The following is a 19,924-nucleotide window of genomic DNA, read 5'->3' as shown; positions in this document are numbered from 1 at the left end:
TTTTGTATGAACATTGATATTTTGGGATCGAATATAATCCGTTTGGTGTTTCCACAGGTGGTAATGCTCTTGCACTGTCTGCTTTTTGGTTACTGTTTCTGTAAATTTGGTTTTTGTGTCAAATATTGATTATGCATAACTGGTTTATGTATTCTTCTTAGCTATTAATGGTTGTTATGAGCATTGACCATTATGATATTCAACTACAGCTAGTAGAAAAAAGTTCATAACGGTTGTTCTTTACATACTTAAAATATTATCATGATTACCTGTCACATTTTCCCCCTTTGGTGATATTGTGTTTTAGAAAAAAAAACTCATTTTCTTGCACTGAGTTTGTCTGGCACGTTTATAATTAAGAATATCATCTTTTAAAATGCTCACTTTCCTCATATTTGATTTAAGGTTTCCAATGAAGCTGCTGAGGACGTACACTCTTTGGTCATAGAAAGGTCAGTATTAGACCATTTTACATCCATGGATATGCATACACATTATTTTGTTTGCTGGAGGTTGTCTATGATGTTATGTGTTGCTAGCATGTATTCATTAGGAAAATTAGGGTCTCTTCACGTTCCAAAACTTACCTATGGTTTCTTACAAGTGGAATCCTGTTATTGATCGCTGACTTTTCAAGGTTTTCTTGTATAGTCGTATGATCATCTAGCTTTACGTAATAAGTGCAGACTGGCTGGGTTTCGTCATTGGCTAAATATCATTGTCACAAGGGTCTGTAGCATTTCCAGACATCACAAGACTCCCAATTCTTCCATCTGACAGATTATGTATCCCATATACAGAGGACATGACCTATATTAACCATTTGTCAAATTTTAGATTCTAATGCTATCCTATCTTTTTTTACACTGTTTATTGGGATATGTTAAGTCCCCAATTCAGTAGCTTAACAATGGCGAATCAACACAGGAAAACAATAATAATATAAGAATTTATTAAGTGCAGAATTAAAGAACAGAGCAACACCCTTCCAGCAGTAGGTAATCCTACTGCTACACGAGAGCAGCAGCTCTCACCCTTATTTCCCTTGATAGCCGAAAACATCATCCTAACCTACTTTTCCTTCCCCATATTAATAGTAAATACTTTCCTAACTTATTCCCTCAATAGAATCACCCCAAATCCAAGCCTATATGGCAGTCAGTCTCTGCCTCCAAACTGTTTCCTTCCATTCGTGGCTGCTGTTCAACAGATCTTATGGCCCTCTTTCTATGCTTGCGAGTATAGACTCGTGATACAAGGGGCCTATCAGGATACATCTCATGTACATCCATGCATTGATACCGCCACTCTAACCTTCGCTGTGCACCTTCCTAACTCTGACTAGGTGCAAAAGCTTAGCCAGGAAAGAACATGGAAATGGATGACAGCAGTCTACCCATTGCTATGCACCTTCCTAACTCTGATTAGGTACAGAAGTTAAGGTAGGAAAAAACATGGAAATGGATGCCTCTGATCTGTCTTGTATCTTCTTGGAAGTCACAATTATTGTTTTTTTATCCCTCACCAAAGAACTTTAAGAGTTGTAAAGTTTGAACAACTTTTTGGTGTGATGCTGTGCTTCTCAAATCTCATCTGGGTTTGCTATGAGCCCATCCAAGCGGTAGATAACTCAAATATGATAAGTACTGGGAGTTCTATAAACATATTGAAGTTTATAATGGGAGGATTGGGTGGACTGTAAATATTTGGAACTTAGAAGGGTATTGGTGGTAATAAGGAGGACACAAAAGTGATTTGACTTTTGAACTGAGGATAGATTTGTAAGGGGATAAATTAAAGGATATATTTAGATGAGTACAAATGGGAGGATAATAGTAGAAGGAGGGGGGATAGAGGGTGACAGTTAGAACATTGTCAACATCATGGAGACATGGATAAAAATATAAAATGCCCAAATCAACATTACGCAGAGTCAACCCAAGGGAGAAATCTTTCTCATTTTATAATGGAATGGCCAGGATGAAAATCAAGGGGAGGGATTATAATATCTGGCTTTGTCAATCCAATAAAGTCCAGCACCAACAATCGACCTTTAATATGAGAGCAAGTTACTGAAACTAGAGGTGGCGCTGGCTTCAAAACTGGGTTTATTGTCTAATGAGGGACAGAAAAGGGGAGGAAAAGGAGAAGGTGAAGGGGGATGGCCTGAAACGAATCAGAGGTGGAGGGTCAGAGAGAAGAAATCTCATAAGAAGAGAGTGAGGGGGGATTCTTGTCCTCCTTTTCTGTCATTATGTGTTTTTGACTTTTTGCTGGGTTAGATCACAGGTGTTGCTTCTCTCTTGGAGCGAACCTCATCTATTATCATTTAAGTATTAAACGTCTATGTAGAAGAAAAGGTTTTAGGTTTCACGCATTGCTATCATGGTCAATACGCCCTGTTGAGCTTTCTAACTCTGATGAAGTGTTTTTTAAGAATCAAATATCTTGCAATAAGCACCATTAAAATATGCTGAGATTGTAAATTCCACAAAAACATCATCTCAATGGTAAATTTATTGGTTGTGGATCAAATCCCGACATGGTTTATAACGAAATTATCTCATACCTGTACTTAATGAATAAGATAGCAAGCTTTCTGTTGTGGAAGCAGACTTAGCCTGAAGACTTTGAAAAAAGAAAGGAATCCATAGCTGTGTTTGTTCTGAGACCAAATTTGTTCGAACTAGGGGTTCAACAATCCTGTTTGGGTTTGCCATGGGCCTATCTAAATGTTAGATAACTCATATATGACAAGTGGTGACAGCTTTCGAAATATATTGAAGCTCTCCTGGGTGGAGTGGCAGGACCATAAATAAATGGAATTGAATAGGAATCCGTAGCTGTGTTTGTTCTGAAACCAAATTTGTTCGAACTAGGGGTTCAACAATCATGTTTGAGTTTGCCATGGGCCTATCTAAATGTTAGATAACTCATATATGACAAGTGGTGACAGCTTTCGAAATATATTGAAGCTCACCTGGGTGGAGTGGCAGGACCATAAATAAATTGAATTGAAAAGGCTATTTGATTGTAACAAGGACATAAGGGGGATCGAGGATAGATTTGGAAGGAAATAAATTATGACATGGCAATACTGACATAGGAGAGGAATTTCAATGTCAATTATCCAGTAATTTGGATATCAACTGTAAATAAAATTAATTAGTTCTTTCTGTATCAACATTTCTAAGTCGTGACATGGTGTCCTCTGTAGTTTTCCCATTCTCCTTTCTTCCTTCTAACTAACCCTTCCCTACTGTCTAACGCAACTTCCTTATGCAACTCATTATGAGGGTGTGTGGACTTGATAAGTCAAATTAACAAATCACATTCAGTTTATCTTCAATGCATTTCTGTTAGTCAAAGCTTAATCAATTGGCAATATATATATTGTATAATATCTGGTACTTCTGTATGATTAGCTTTGGAGGTATGGGTGTTAAGTTGGTGACTAGAATTTACGTTCAAAACCCACTTAAGGAGTTAATGTACTTCTGTTGATATGCCTAGAGTCTTTCTGGGTGATCTGGAACACCCCCAACCCCGAAAACCACAACCCAAAAAAAAAAAAAGAAAAAAAGAAAAGAAAGAAAGAAAGAAAGAAAAAAAAACTGCCCAACTTTGCGGCCCGGGCCGTGAGTAATGCCCACCCACGCAATATACCTAAATTTGCTTGTTCTGATATATAAAATATTTCTTGGATAAAATTGATTTTTTAAAATGTAGGTATGGGAAGGACTTTGCATCAGACCGCCCTCGTAAGTATTTTAAGAAGGTGAAGAATGCTCAAGAGGCCCATGAAGCTATCAGGCCAACCAGCATTCGGAGGTTACCATGTAATATAAATTTTACTATTGATCTACATCTCTATGGTTGATCTCTCCCTGAGTAATTATTCTGTTGGACCTTTCTTTTCTATTGGTAAACTGGAGACTGGTTGCACTAAAATTGCTGTCATTTTCTTTCAGCTATGCTTGTTGGGATACTTGATGAAGATTCCTGGAAGTTATACACTCTTATATGGACTCGAACAGTGGCCTCCCAAATGGAACCCGCAGTAATTGATCAGGTTTGGATCATTGTGTCATATTCTAATTTTATTTGCCCGAAGTTTCATTTTTTTTCTTCTTTCCTTTCAGCGGTCACATTCTTAGTATTTGATTAAGATGTCTTTTAAGTTGTACACTCATATGACTTCAACAATAGCATCTTAAATGGATTCTACTATGATCAGTTCTGAATGTTCGAGTCATACCTTTTAATAAGTGGTGCTGGTTTTTGGCTGCGTGCTTGATTGTGAAACTAAATTCAATACCTCTGACTTTCTATTGGGCCATTGGCACAAATGACAAATGCCTTAGCAACTGCATGTTGCTAGTGAAAACTTTTCAAAGAATCATGCTTTTGGCCCTAGTTGTCGTTATTTTAACAAAAGCATGCCTTCACTATTGGTGCTGCTACATGCATCATCTTCTTGCTCTATTTACCATAGTTTTAATTTCTAAAGGTGACAAGGTGACATAAAGCAGTGGCCAGGCACCTAAGCATGCATGCTATGTATTATTTATGCATATGAGATGCAACTTGAGTTTGGAAAACATTAATATAATATAACTAATTCTTGTAATAGGGAAGAAAAATATTTATCACATTTGCCTGTCACCATTTTGTTCTTGGGGGATGTTTCCCTTGTGGAAAGTTAACTTTTTTTTCTTTTTGTTCTTTTTTTTTTTTTTTTTTTTTTTTTTTTTTTTTTTTTGGGGGGGGGGGTTATGGAGGGAGGCTTACTCTTATTTATTACATTTTCTCATCACCTTTCTTCTTCTTGTTCTTTTGGAAAGAGTATATGTTTGTTTCCCTGTAGCTTTTCCCTTTGTTTCTTGTGATAAACCAGATTGCATTGCTTACACAAAAATTATATGTCTGCTTATGGACTGTATGGTCTTTTTTCCCCCTATTCTAGTGATGATATTTATAGAGGTAGGCAGTAATTCTTAAGTTCCTGAGGTTAATTCATTTACTGGAACTATTTTTTCTGGAAATTTCCTTTAATCTGATATTTACTCTATCAAACCAGATACAACTTGATATTGGAGGTGATGGTGAGTCCATTTTTCGTTCTACCTGCTCAAGAATCAACTTTTTCGGATATCAAGCGGTTTATAAGGTACCCTGTTGCCTTTGTGGTTCTTTCTTTGAAGTGCTGTAGAAATTGCTGATTTTTGGAGTTACTGTTCGATGTTGCTTTGCTACAAGATTTTTATTCATTCATGAAACTTGTTATTTGATGGTCCTTTTCTAAAGCATGTTCTAGTCATTCCAAGTTTCATCACAGGCAGAGAAATTTCAGGTTAATGGTCTTGTGCGGTGTTCTCATAACAGTTTGTCCTTTCATCTCTTTACTTCCAAGTCAACATCTGTATGGTTAGGCACACGACAAATCCTCTTTGGATTATATTCTGGGGAATCACTCTTTGTAGTTTTAGCTTTCTGTTTTCTAGGGTACTCTGGATGATCTTGTTACCTTTTCTGTGTATTACATTCTACTTTGATGCATTGTAAGCTATCGATATGGTTAAGATGTGTTTGAAAAGAAGGAACGCAGTTATGCTAGGCATTTTTTTTAAGTTTTCTGATCTGGTGTTTGTTGTAGATGAGTAGTCATTCAGTTTCTACTGAAGGATTTTGTTGTTGTCTATATTTACTAAGAAAGCTTATGTCAGGTTATTTGAGGACTAATATGACAATTGTGAGGGCAAGAAACAAGTGAGTTTCCAGTTACAGTCGACCTGCAACAGTTGCAATATGTGATGTGAATTAGAGATATTCTGGATTGATGTCTAAAGGAAAAGGTAAAGTACTAGCTAGAAATTCAGATGAGCCCTGGTTTAGGAATATATTCAGAATAAATTGACTATTCTTGCCCAGAATGTGAAAGAGTAGAATTCATGGGAAAGAAATAGCCAAAACTTTAAGCATCTTCACTTGGCTTCATTTCAATCATATGATAGAATGCCTTAGGAGCTTTCGCGTGAAGCCTGGAGTGGTTTCCTGAGTTTTAAGTATCCTATCTCATCAGATGGTATCACCTAAATATTGCATCTTTATGGGCTGAGTGTGATGCGTATTGGGTATGCATTGTTTGGAAACTTATATCATACTGTATCTGCTGTTAATTACCTATATGGCTTGATAGTTTACTTGAAACCTCCTGAAAAACCTATTTTGAAGTATATATATAAAAAAAACTATGGGTACAATCTTGATTGAATATTGCATGTAATGTATGACATTCATTATGGACATTGGCTTCTGCAACTTTTGCTTTCTATTTAATGAAAAAATAAAAAAAAAAAAATTTAGCATGCATTTGAGGTGAAGTGTAGGAAAGACCTTCATATGTTATTTATAGACCTAGAAAAAGCTTATGATAGAGTTCCTAGAGCATTAATTTGGCAAGTACTAGAGAAAAGAAGTGTTGCAAGTACATATGTAGACATAGTTAAGGATATGTATGATGGTTTAGTGACAAGTGTAAGAACAGTGGGGGGACAAAGTAATGAATTCCCAATTACAGTTGGGCTACATCAAGGATCAACTTTAAGTCCATATTTATTTGCACTTGTAATGGATAAATTAACCTAAGACATTCAAGACGAGGTCCTTTGGTGTATGCTTTTTGTTGATGATATTGTGTTGATAGATGAGACTCAAGTGGGGATTAATACCAAGTTAGAATCATGGAGAACAATTGTGGAATCAAGAGTCTTTAAATTAAGTAGAATCGAGACAGAATATCTAGTTTGTAACTTTAATCATGTTTGGGACCTCGGGTAGACGATGAGGTGGTGAAACTTGACGATAAGGAGATTTTTTAGAGTGATTGTTTTAGGTACCTAGGTTCAATCATAAATAAAAGAGGTGATATAAAGGATGATGTTTCTCAAAGAATTAAAAAGGGTGGATGAAGCGGAGAGGTGCGTCCAGGGTCTTGTGTGATCGACGTATTCCATTAAAGCTTGAAGGAAAATTCTATAGGACCGTCGTTCGACCAACTATGATGTACGGTGCAGAGTGTTGGGTTGTTAAAAAGAATCATATAAGATAAACTCAGTGTAGCAAAAATGAGGATGCTAAGATGACTGAGTGACAAAACTAGGAAGGATAAGATAAGAAATGATCATATTAGAGTTGGTTTGGGAGTTGCTTCCATAAGTGATAAGCTTCGAGAAAGTCGTTTTAGGTGGCATGACCATGTTCATCGGAGACCTATAAATGCCCTTGCATGGAGAAGTGATATAATCCAGATTGAAGGAACTAGAAGAGCTAGGGGTACACCTAAGATAACCTTAAGAGAAGTGGTGAGAAAAGATATGCATAACTTAGGCCTTGTATATAGCATGACCTCAAACAGAACTGATTAGAAGGCAAGAATCCATGTAGCCAACCCCATTTAGTTGGGATAAGGCTTTTTTTTAATGAATAAACAACAAGCTTGAGGTGAAGTACAAAATATATTTTGAATAACTTGTTTATATTTATTTTTAGGGTTTGGATTGTCTTCTTGAAGGGGCTCTCTCAGTGAGTGCTTAATGAGTTATAGGATTCAACCACGTGTAATATTCTAATCCAAGGGCTAGGATAAATCCAGTGAGTGCCCTTGGAATAGAATATTAGATGGAGCAAAATCCTAAAAATTAGATGGGGCAAACTCCTAAAACCCATTGGCACTCATTGGGAGATTCTTTCCAAGGAGAGGACCTGAATACTTATTTTTATGTAGCTTTAAAATTCATTTCTATTTTTTGGAATATTATAAAGAATGAAAAAAATGAAAAAAACATACCCTTTAAACTTTGGTTTTTCTACCATTAGTATTTTGACTAGGGTAATATTATACGTATATTCAGCCTGTGTACAGCATCTGTTAGTTGCACTTTTATTTGAGATCACTTCCATCTCTGAGTTTGAACTTGCCTGCAACTCTATATGATATTAGCATATATAAGAAACCTCAACTTGTTTACTTTATCAATTGAATGCAATTATCTCACCACAGCTTGTTCACCTTCATATACGGTACAATTGCTTTTGATAGGGTTTGATGCTTGAAACTGTATTTTGCATTATGGTCAGCATTTCTATGTGTTTCTTGACCATTTTCACTTATATCCTTAGCGTACTATGTTTTCTTGGTACGCTTTGTCTCCTAAATTACCTTCTGATACAATACCCTATACCGATACTTAATGTGTTTATTCCACACTTAATTCCAGTGTTGGCTTGGTAGAATTTATTCCATAAGGAGTCTGAATATCACTAAGGTTTTATGGTTTGCATGCCATTTGGGTTTTTTCTCCAATATGACTTAATAGAATACAAAAATATGGAAACTTAACATTGATTCCATTGTTTATTATTCCTTTTTCGAGAAGATTTATCCAAGCTTTATTGTTCTTATATCTCTAGAATCTGGAAACTTTGATATCAAATTTTCTTTCCTGCATGAACTTGGTCATGGTCTTTACTCCTGCCTTACCACCTCTTCATGCCTTATAAGAAGGTTGTGTAATTTCTATGTTCTCCATTATTTTTGTAGGATACAGAAGCTACGCCTCTTGGATATGAAGAAAAGGAAAGGGATCCTCGTGAGGAACTTTTTGGCATTCTCTCTGCTCTGAAGGTAATGCTCATTTTTTGTGGCATTATAACTCTGCATTTTATCTTGGGGATGACTGTATTTGTACCCTTAATATAGATTCATCCCCTCCCCTTGGATGGGTTTTATAATGCCTGTGTCTGCTTTGTTAGTGCATACCTATTGGTCAATGTGTGTTGGTTTTATGCTCTGAAATGCTTGATATGCAGTGATTTGACATTAGGGGAGGGAAAAAAAGAAGAAGAAGAGATACCTAGAAGTCTAGTGCACATTCCCTAGTACACGCTCCAATTGGCCAGTATCTGTTGTTTACTTTTTTTCGCGCTCTATATTGCTTGATATGGGATTATTTGATGCGGAAAAAAAGATGGACAAATTTCAAAGAGATGTCAAAATCCTTTCTGACAAGTAGCCTCTACTTGAGCTGCCTAACAAGAAATCTTGAATTACCCTTTGGACTCTACTGTTCTGTATACGACCTCGATACTTAAAATATGAGTTTATTTCTATCTCGAGGTACCCAATACACTGTTGTTTTCCTCCAACCTTGGTATTTACACTATGATCTTGTTTACTAAGCCAATGTGTTTTTTATACAAATGAAAATGATGATACCATGCTTCACAATGTAATACCTTGAACAATGATTGAAACAGTGGTTTTGCATCAAACCAAATGAGAGATACAACCTCTTTGATGCACTACACCCTAGCAATTTCATTGCTTTATTGATTGGAAATTTCATGCCTTTAGTGACTTGTTTACGAGAGCTTCCTCTTTTCTGTAATTTACAGGTTTTCTGTTTGTCCTAGTCTGTTCCTTAGCATTTACTGCTCATTCTTTGTCATTTATATCTTAGATTAATTTAGCACTTGGTGATTCTTTTTCAGTTGTCAGTATTTCATCAATTCATTTGTTTCCTAGGCAGGAGATCCATTGTATCTTGGTAAAGTGGAGCTCAAGCAGCACTTCACACAACCTCCTCCACGTTACTCTGAAGGGTCATTGGTATGTTCCTTTATCATTTTTGGGGTCTCATTCAATTCCGTACACCTTTTCTTTCTCAAAGATTTTTGGTTGAAGATAATACTACTTATATGTTGTTAACTAATCACACATAGTTCTATTATTGTGTGCCTTTGGTTCTTGGATTTCTTACCTTTATTTATTCCTTTAACATGTGAAAGGTTAAAAAGCTGGAGGAACTTGGGATTGGGAGACCTTCTACTTATGCAAATATTATGAAGGTTTTACAGGTATCTTTGAATTGTGCTATTGTTGCTTCCAGACTCTTCACCCTTTCTTAATTTAATCTTAGAAGTCAACGTCCATTTGGTAATGGCTGAAGATTAAAATGTCACTGGTCTTTATTTTGATTCCAAACGCCCTATAATTTATGCGGTTCATTATTTTAAAAAATGTCACTGAAATAAAATGTCCACCCGGTGTGAAGGGCTTCTACACAAGCAAACTCCCCCCCCCCCGGGGGCTTTTGCTGAGAGGCTATTTCGATACCTTGACTTGAGGCTACAAGTGTGGTGCACCGACCATTGCTCCAAGGCCCTCCTCAATTAATGTTGCTGAAATGATCCTCCAATCTGCTGAGATAATTAATGCCAGGCGACTTACAACTCGGGAACAACCAAATAGGGCACTTCTTATTGGAATTCCAAAAAGATCTAAAAAAATGGTTATACCTCCTTTTACCGGTATACTCCACTTCCCGGCCTTCCTCTCGGTCCTTCTTGGGTTGTCCGTAATCAGGACTTGTGTTTTGTGACAGAGCAACCTTTTAGGGTTGTATTCCTCTTGGCCTTTATTCACTTTGTCCCACCACTTTGTTGTGTGGCTAAGGGAAATTTCCACATGCACCACCTGAGCTCTATCAAAATAAAAAAAGATACCCCAATTTTGGAAAATTGCAAATTCACAAAAACATTGACATAAACAACACCCATGCGATTAACTTGGGACAATAAAGGATAGTTTATGATATTCCCTGTCTGATTTGCCCTCCATATTATCTTCTCCATTACTTTTTTGAAAATTTTTTTAATTAATTAAATAATTTGTATTACAGTGGTGTTCCCCACCATCTTCGCCGAATTGCATTTTGTTCAAAGGTTTTTGAGGTGAAAACCACTCAAGGAACTTGAAACTCATTTTCTGTTGTTGCAATAACCGTTTGTTCTGGCTCCATTTTCCTTGTTATCTCTTCCCTCTTGGGTTTTGGTGAATCCATGGTTTCTGAGGAGGGTTAAAACTGACTCTGATCTTTTAAGGAGATGTATTTGAGGAATCCAAATTGGTTTGATGAATCTCCTCAACGTGAGATCAAATTTCTCCAAAGGATCTGAATATTTGTATGATCAGGTACTTTTTTAACTCCTAGCGAAACCCGTATAATGTAGTCTCGAGACTCACAATGGTCATGCTTTTTATGATTCATTATGTATAAAGGACAATTTTAACTGGTTAGATGGCAAGGTCAAGGTGTGCCATACATGTAATTGGGAATATTGTTTTGTCTGTTTGGGAGAAGGAACCTGGAAACCCTGTTTTTGAGGTTTTTATAAGGTCAAAGATCATTCTTTGTGGCTTACAAGTTGCACAAATTAATGATGGCGATCTATTGTTTGTTGTCATACCGGGAAGATCAAGAGTCAAAGCTATTTACCTTATTAGGAGACTTATTGAAAGGTATAGAGAGTGTAGGGAAGTACTTCATGTGGTCTTTATTGACCTAGAAAAAGTCCCTAGAGCGTCAATTTTGCAAATCCTAAAGAAAAGAAATTTGTAAGTGAATATGTGGACGTAGTTAAAGATATGTATCATGATTCAGTGACAAGTGTAAGAAAAGTGGGGGGTGTTGGTGGTGAACTCCCAATTATAGTTGGGCTACATCAAATGTCAAGCCTATATTTATTTGCATTTATAATGGATGATTTAAACAAAGATATTCAGGATGAGGTTCTGTGGTGTATGCGCTTTGCTGGTGATATTGTTTGATAGATGAGATGAGACACAAGTAGGGATTAATACCAATTTTAGAATCATGGAGAGCAACTTTGGAATCAAAAGGCTTTAAACTAGTAGAAAGAAGACGGAATATCTACTGTGTAACTTTGGCCGTGATTGGATGAATGCTGAGGTGGTGAAACATGATGAGAAGGAGATTCCACAAAGCAATTATTTTAGGTACTTTGACTCAATCATAAATAAAAAAGGTGATATAGAAGATGATTTTTCCTAATGAATTGAAATATGATGGATGAAGTGGAGAGGTGCATCGGGAGTCTTGTGTGATTAATCTACTCCTTTCAAAGAAAATTCTATAGGATTGTTCATTGTTGTACGACCAGCTGTAGTATATGGTCATTATGGTGCACAGTGTTGGGCTGTTAAGAAGCATCATATATATAAATTCAATGTAGCTGAAATGAGGATACTGAGATGGATGAGTGGGAAAACTTGGAAGGATAAGATACTGGATTATTATATTAGAGCTAATTTGAGAGTAGCTCAGATAAATGATAATTTATAAGAAAGTCAATTGAGGTGGCACGGCCATGTTCATTGAAGGCCTTTAAATTCCCTTGTATGGTGAAACATCTTAATCCAAATTGAAGGAAATATAAAAACTTAGGGTAGACCTAGGATAATCTTAAGGGAAGTAATGAGAAATGATATGCATAGATTAGGTGTTGTATCTAGTATGGCCTCAAACAGAGCTGATTGGAATTTAGGAAACCATTTAGCCGACCCTATTTAGTTGGGTCAAAGGCTTGTTATTGTTGTTGTTGATCTACGGTATTTTGTCATCTGGAAGCAATTGATGAGCGAGCTGAGGCTTTTGTCTGGCGGACTTAAATGATGCAGGGCTCTAGATGGGAGACTTTATTCTTAAGATATTTACTGTTTGTTTACTAGATTCATAAAGGGTTGTCACTAAGATAATGATTCTGTACATGGGAAAATATTCAGTATCATCAAGGGACTTTGTGCTGTTTCTGTTCCATCTAAAACTTTCTAAAGCTTTTGATGAACCCGAGGAACCACAGGAGGTCTCAAAGATGAACAACTTGCAATGGTGAGCTATTGGATGGCTTTTTGAGACAAATATGGAAACCCACTTCAAGATTGATTTTTTATTTTGTTTTGGCAAGTAGAAATACTTGATATATGCTTTTATGTTAGAGTTGCTGGAAGGTCAGGAGTGAACGTCTTTGTCAGAAACACTGAGGAACAATAAGAAGGTAGGGGTTTGAGTTGCAGGTGAAAAGGAGAAGAAAAAAGAACAGGACCTTGGTGTCATTCTACTGTATCAAGGGTAGAATGGTCATAAAAGAACTCAAAATCTTTAACCAGTAGCAATTAGCATCCTAGGTTAATAGTATATGGATGTTTCTTGTTACATTTTGAATCCCCAAGGGGTGCATTTGCAATTCCTAACTGAGGCATCATTTTTGTATTTGGATTAACAACATGAAAGTTTCCCATAAGTGAGATGGAACCGTTAAAACTATTTGAAGTTGAACATCAGGATGATATCAATGTTCTCTTGGTGTATTTTAATTATGCCATCCTACAATGGAAATATTGTTTAGGGATTGGAAAGGGCATTTTGGACAATGAGATTGAATGACTCATTTCCTCTAATTCTTGTCACAGAAGCCTTTTGTAGAGTGTTGGAGAACAATATTTCAGGAGTTATGTTCTGGTGGTTTATGTTTCTTAGAAGTTAGAAATTCCCTTCCCATCCATATTTCATGAAGCACTTTATTCTTCTTCTCAACAAACCGCCCTTCTCCCAAACACACGCACACACATATGCACATACATGAGGTTTTTGACAAATAGCATATATTATCTATATAATAAGGCTTAGAGGTGGGTGCTTAGTAAAAGAATCTTTCTTTGGTGTGTTGTTTTTATCTTTGTACCACTACTCATTGTCAGTTAAAAACATGCTTCTAAATACGTGCTTAGAAGAAGTTCACTGGATGTTATAGACTTCATATCAATTTCAACAGCAGTGAGTTTTATCCCCCCCTTTTCATCTATCGAGCATCCATCACCAGTCTTGGTTATTGAATTCCTGTCTATCAACTTCAAATTTTTTGACTCTGACTCTGTAACTTACAGAAGAAATGTTTTGCTAGGTATTTACTGTCTAAATAATTCACTATAAAATTTTATTTGGAGTTAATTCATGATATACCCATAAGAAACTTTTGGAAATGTGTGGTTTTGTCTGGATTCAACATATTTTGATTTATTAGCAAATTCTAACTTTTTAATTTTTCTTGTGGCATCAGGATAGGAATTATGTGACCATAAAGAATCGAGTATTACTTCCCGAATTTCGTGGCCGTATGGTAAGTTCTGGCCTCCTTTTTTGTTTTTCTGGGTACATGCCCTTAGTTTTCGTAAAATATAGGTAGCAGCTAACAATGTCTTCTAATTGGGAAATATTTGAAATTTGGTCTAACTGCTCTGCATCATTTTGTACCACTGATCTTAGGTTTGGGAATATAGTTTTGATTTTAGGTTATTGTGTTTTTTTCTTTCTTTTTCGACTTTATATTTTTCTTCATTGTCGTTCAATATCTTCTTTTTATATGTATATCTTACTGTAATTACTGTAGACTCATTTTTTGTCCTTGCATGTCTCTATTCCTTCTTTGTCTGTTATACTGTTGCTTACAAATGGAGTCCTAGACAATTTTTTGTAGTGATTCAAAAGATTTTTTTTGTATTAGGTATCAGCTTTTCTTGCCCACCATTTCTCTGAGGTGACAAATTATAGTTTCACTGCTGATATGGAGAATGAGGTGAATTCCTTGGTTTATTCTGTATTTTTTTTTTTCATTATATATTTAGTGGCAAGATAAATAGGACAAACTCCCCCTGGTGAATTTCTTTGTTTATTCTATATTTTTTTTTCATTATATATTTAGTGGCAAGATAAATAGAACAAACCCCACCTCTCCCCTTCCATTGCCCAAAAGAAAAAGAGAGGAGAAAAAAAAAAGAGATTGTCTCAACCCACTGAAGCCAAAGCTCCGGCTGCATCTAGAGATGCAATAGAGGCCAATTTCCACTGTGTCCCAACTTGAGGATTTTTTTTTGTTGGGGGGGGGGGGTGTTCCGGGTTTGGTGGGTAGTTAGTTATGTCAAGTGTTCACTCTAAATTATTCAATCTTTGCTTCACTATCTGAAGTGAAATGGATAGACTCGAGACCCCAACATTTATTTTCAATACCTGAGCGAAGCTGATAAAACCCCAAAATTCAATGCAACAAACCTAGCTGATCTACCTGCTTCTCAAAGTCGCCCCAAGATTGTTTTGATCCCCAGAAAAAAATGATCTCCTTGATTCTCGTACCTTGTCTACTTTATTTAGCTTCATCTGTCAGGCTCCCTGACTTTACAGTAGAAAATACATGTACATCATCAGACTCGTTTTTTCCGCCTAGATGGTCCTTCTCATCGGATAGATGCTTAGGCAAGTTTCACTGACTCATCAATATTTTAGTGTCCAGTCTCCCTTTGTAATTTATCATTTCCTTTGCTACTTTGGATTCAGATATCCTAATACAGACTGATAAAAATAGAAACAGTTTTTTTCTTCCTGTCATGAAGTTTGCTCTTGTCTGCCGGTGCTGATAATTGTTTTCATGTAATTAACCCACTTTCCATTGACACTTTAATAGCTTGATAACGTTTCTGCTGGGTTGACTGAATGGAAGGGCCTTCTAAAAGATTATTGGACACGATTTCGCATTGATTGTGAGAATGTTGCAAATGTCAGCCCACGGCAGGTGAGAATCAGTTGGTTTTTTTTAAATTATGCTGTTTATCTGGTTACCCTATTGCAGCTTTTAATTTCTTTTATTGACATTTGTACTACAGGTGGAGAAATTGTTGGAGAATACATTTGGAGATTTTTTATTTGCTTCTATTCCAGACAGAACATGCCCAAGGTATTAACTCTGTAATGTCTCTTATGGATACGTAGATCAGTAAATGCCCGATGGGGAGTGCACTGTTCACTGTTCAAATTATGTTACTAAGGGTCCTCTGCTTGTACGGGCTGTGGCACTCCTGGTTTGGCTGTAATGTCAAGGTTCAAAATGTGTGCATGATGAATTGTTCAATTTCGAATGTGCCAAATGAAAATGGCACTGGGAGCTGAATCGCTTGTAGGACCTCATATGATTGTAAAAATTGGATTGTTATCTTATTGCTATCACCTGCATGATTCATTCTCTCTCTCTCTCTCTCTCTCTCTCTCTCTCTCGAGCTGGAGGAAAATTTTCTTTACTCATTTGCTGTTTGTCTCAGCCCTTCTTTGGGCCTTAAAATGAAGGGAGTTGTAGGATGAAGCTTTTGCAGGATTCTCGAATATGTGGAATGCTTGTTTAATTTCAGATTAGTCTGATCTATATGTGCGGCATTAGTCAAGATCTGGAAGTCTTATTTTGCTTGTTCTGCAGATGCTGTGACTTTATGCCATTTGTGAATTGAAGCACTGTACTAGTTTCGTGTTTGTTTAGAAAATAAAATACCGTGGTCTTCTTTTTCTACTGTTCATTTAAAATAATTGAATATATTACAAGATTGAAATAAATCCAATTAGACCTGCTTGGATGATGTCTGATACTTTGTTGCTTATTCCTAAGGCAATTGATTAGCTACTTCCTTGAAAGTTGAAATAGTAGTAGTCCATCATTTTTAAGGGAAAATAATTGGAAGTCTTCTGTACTTCATGCCTAGGGGGGGGGGTTTGTTGACGCAGGAGCATCTTGGTATTTTGCATTGTACCTTTTCTGTTTCTACTCTTCACTTCCCTAGGGAGTTGTATGTAATTCCCTATGTTATCTTAGTGAGTAATACTGGAAGAGAACATTATCCAACCCAACACTTTTTACCATCTTGCTTACTCTCTTCTCTCCCTCGTCATCATCCTCCAACCTTCTACCTTCATCCTTCTCCAACCTCTACCTTTATCCTCCTTATTATTGTATACTCTCTAACCTCCAACAATTTTATATTTAATTCAGAGATTCTGAATGCTAGAGTCTGCAGATGCCAGATAGTTCCTAAGTCGTTTTTGTTTATTGTAATATTGGTGCTATATGAAGCTTCCTTTGTTACATGTCCAGTCACACCATGATCCAGCAATTTTGAGCTTTGTTGGGGATCTCATTGGCAACTAAAGATAAGCTAATAGGCTTACACTCCTGAAAGTTTAATTTCACCAACAAGTACGATTATCTTTGTGTTGATGTGTTTTTCTGTTTGTGAAAGGTGAAATGTATGAATTAGAATCATGGTAGGTCTCTTACTTGGGAGAAAATTTTAGATTTTGTTACTTTCTTTAATTGATCAGAGTTCTATAGTTGCTTTCTGCTCTGAGGGCACAAACTTTTTAATAAGGTATATAAAATGGGTTTGTATTATTACTCATAGTTCAGATTATATCGGATTATGGATGATTCCTCTGAGAGAATTGTGGAAGAAAAGAAAAAAAAACAGAACGTTGGAAGGGAGCCATAATCTAATTTGGGCTCTTTGGTTATTGAATAGGTACTATATTGAATTAGTTTCCAGATATGAACAAGGAGTTCTGGAGATGAATTATCATCCATTCCTTGCACTTAAGTTGCTATAAATGTTTTTTTTGGGCATGACATACTTAGTCATACGATTGTAGTTCAACTTTCAACAAAATTTAAATGGTGTCAATTCAGGAATGTCTCTTTTGCTTTCTTTAGTGTGTATGTGTAACTTCAAGTCTTCAACATCCTTGAATGGATGAATTATCATCCATTCCTTGCCCTTATGTTGCTGATGTAGCCTCAGTTGAATGAGGGCCAATAATCCAATATTTAGATGATTAAGCTGTCAGGAATTGCTAGCATTTCTAGAGAATTTTGGCCGGAACTGTTTAGAGTTTGTCAAAACAGGGATCAAAGGTGGAGTTGGGAGCCTATGTTATGTTCTCTTAGAGTCTGGGGGACTATTGGAGGATGACTGTTGGAATCAATCTCTTTGAGTGCTGGACTTAGGGTTAGGGTTTAGGGATGTAGGGCATGAAGGGATAAGGTTCGGGATTGGGAAAAGGGGCCCAATTGGGTATGAGTGCTGGTGTGTATCCTAGGATAATGATCTGTAGTTTGGGGAGGTACTAATGATTGAATATTATTAAGATATGGATGGGAGGCTTTTGGGATTGGAGAAGGGCTTCACTGGGGGCTGGAATCAAAATAGAAAATGAAAGGATCAAAAGGAGAATGGAACAGCTGCTGGTTTACCAGATAAGCCTTGTACATGTACTGGATTGATACAGAAAAGGGACAGAACTAGGCAGACTGATAATCAGAGCTGGATGGTTTGTTCTATTGAAAACTGGAGAAATTCTATCACTCAAGCACCAGGTGATGTTCCTTGCCAATGCTGGAACAATCTCTCACTTAAGCAAACACACATAGGCTGAAATAGTCAATATTATTAATTGGAAATCTGAGCTACTATTACATGCGCAGGGGTTTATTTATAGCCTTACAATTGCTTTCCTATTTGTACTTGAATAGAAGACTGAATTGAAATATAACTCTTAACAATAAATACTAGCCCAATAAGGACCACTTAATTAAGGTGTATCAGGTCCCTGATGAGGTCTATTTAATTAATGTGCATTACACTTAATGGACCTGTCCTAATATAGACTGACTCAAATAGAAGAGGGGCCTATTGTGGGTCTTATTACAAAATTGCCAGTGGTAGTGGCTTCTTTATGCTGCTTGGGAGCAAGCATAGGGCTTCTTGGCCTTGGTCCTCGAATTGATGTAGATCTTGGGACCTACGTTAGTTCTATAAGTATAATTGTTGGGCATGACATAGGTAGTCATGCGAATGTAGTTCATCTTTCTACAAAATTCAAATGGTGTTAATTCAGGAATCTCTATTGTGCTCTCTTTAGTATGTATCTTCTAGAGCGAGATCTCGATCGAGATGTGGGGTTTTTCTTGCGTCAACTCTGTGGCCCACTTCAGTGGATTTTTGTGTCTCGGTTGGGTTGAAACTTGGTATTTAGCCTATTTAAGGCTTTTTGAATACATTGGTGGCCTTGAATTTGTGAGAAAATAACCCAAAATATGTCTTCTAAGTCGACCCTATGTGTGAAACTGAAATCCTACAGGATTGGGGAATGCAAGGTTAGACAACATGTAATATAGAACATTTAAGGCATATAGTTGAAAAGCTAGTGTATCAATTATCAAATACATCAAAGAACTTAAATGTCTTCACAATTTTACATCCATTAGGAGTTTTAGTTAGTCATAAGTCATAAGTTCGCCAGAGTACAAGACAATCGTGGAATGAGATCAAATCATAAAAGTTCAATCAAGATCCTCAGCTCCACCACCAACTCCAGGCTCTCCAGCTGAATCATACAAGACAATGCGCTAAAGGTGCTTGGAAGTTAAAATCCAGCTGAATCCCAAAAAAAATCCAGCCAAAACTCAAGTTTCCGTCAAGATGGGTGAGATAGCAGTGAGAGAGAGGCAAGAGAGGAGCGAAAGAGAGGCAAGATATGCCTCTCTTGTATGAGATTGGGACTTTTAAAAGCCCCTGAACCGGCTGGCTGGACCATATAGGAACCCATTTTGCCATCTCGCGAGATATAAGGGCGAGATCTCGTGGCGAGATATGGTAACTCTCCTGAGAGCTTTTGCCACCCCTAGTGCAACATGCTAATCATCTTTGCTTCTAGAAAGATAACTTCTTGTTATAACGGACTAATGGTTATTCTACTCTTTTGCAGTTGTTCAACAGGTAATTTGGTCTTTAAAGTGAGCAGGATTGGTGAGGGCTATTTTATTGGTTGTGATGAGCACCCCAAATGCAAGTAAGTTAGAATAAACAGTTTGCATTTACTTGTTCGAGTTCAAATTTTGTTTTCAACTTCTCTTATTGATAGTTGTAATTGCTTATATTCTGTTACTATTTTCTTCTCTTGATCTAGACTTGCATAAATTTTGTCTGTTGAATATAGTTGGTTGTTGAGGAACCAAGTTTTAAATATATATGCCTTTCTCTTGTCATCTTTCCCTAGATCCGGTTCATTTCTTTCTCTGCACTTGTCTTATCAGTCTTTTCACATTTCTCAGGGTCATTTTGGGGTTGGTGGATCTCTATCTCTCCTTTTTTTAAATGAGGGGGGGGGGGGGGAGTTTCGATGTGTGATAGGGG

The 19,924-nt window shown here is 36.7% G+C and overlaps 1 protein-coding gene across 1 annotated transcript in view; it reads left to right on the top strand.

Moving 5' to 3' along the window:
* The window catches only part of LOC149025719 (DNA topoisomerase, type IA, core), a 58,057-nt gene that overhangs the window by 21,752 nt on the left and 16,381 nt on the right, over positions 1-19,924 (top strand). The window contains exons 7-18 of the mRNA XM_089145931.1: positions 406-452; positions 3,730-3,839; positions 3,972-4,072; positions 5,081-5,170; positions 8,603-8,686; positions 9,587-9,670; positions 9,850-9,918; positions 13,981-14,040; positions 14,425-14,496; positions 15,379-15,486; positions 15,578-15,648; positions 19,497-19,580. Of these exons, the coding sequence (XP_089002057.1) occupies positions 406-452; positions 3,730-3,839; positions 3,972-4,072; positions 5,081-5,170; positions 8,603-8,686; positions 9,587-9,670; positions 9,850-9,918; positions 13,981-14,040; positions 14,425-14,496; positions 15,379-15,486; positions 15,578-15,648; positions 19,497-19,580 (980 nt within the window). The remainder of the gene's footprint in view (positions 1-405; positions 453-3,729; positions 3,840-3,971; positions 4,073-5,080; positions 5,171-8,602; positions 8,687-9,586; positions 9,671-9,849; positions 9,919-13,980; positions 14,041-14,424; positions 14,497-15,378; positions 15,487-15,577; positions 15,649-19,496; positions 19,581-19,924) is intronic.

Source organism: Hakea prostrata, chromosome 2 (assembly GCF_041222555.1).
Source record: "Hakea prostrata isolate BN-2017 chromosome 2, UWA_Hpros_2, whole genome shotgun sequence".
Lineage (NCBI taxonomy): Eukaryota > Viridiplantae > Streptophyta > Magnoliopsida > Proteales > Proteaceae > Hakea > Hakea prostrata.
This window is presented reverse-complemented; position numbering and strand designations above follow the sequence as displayed.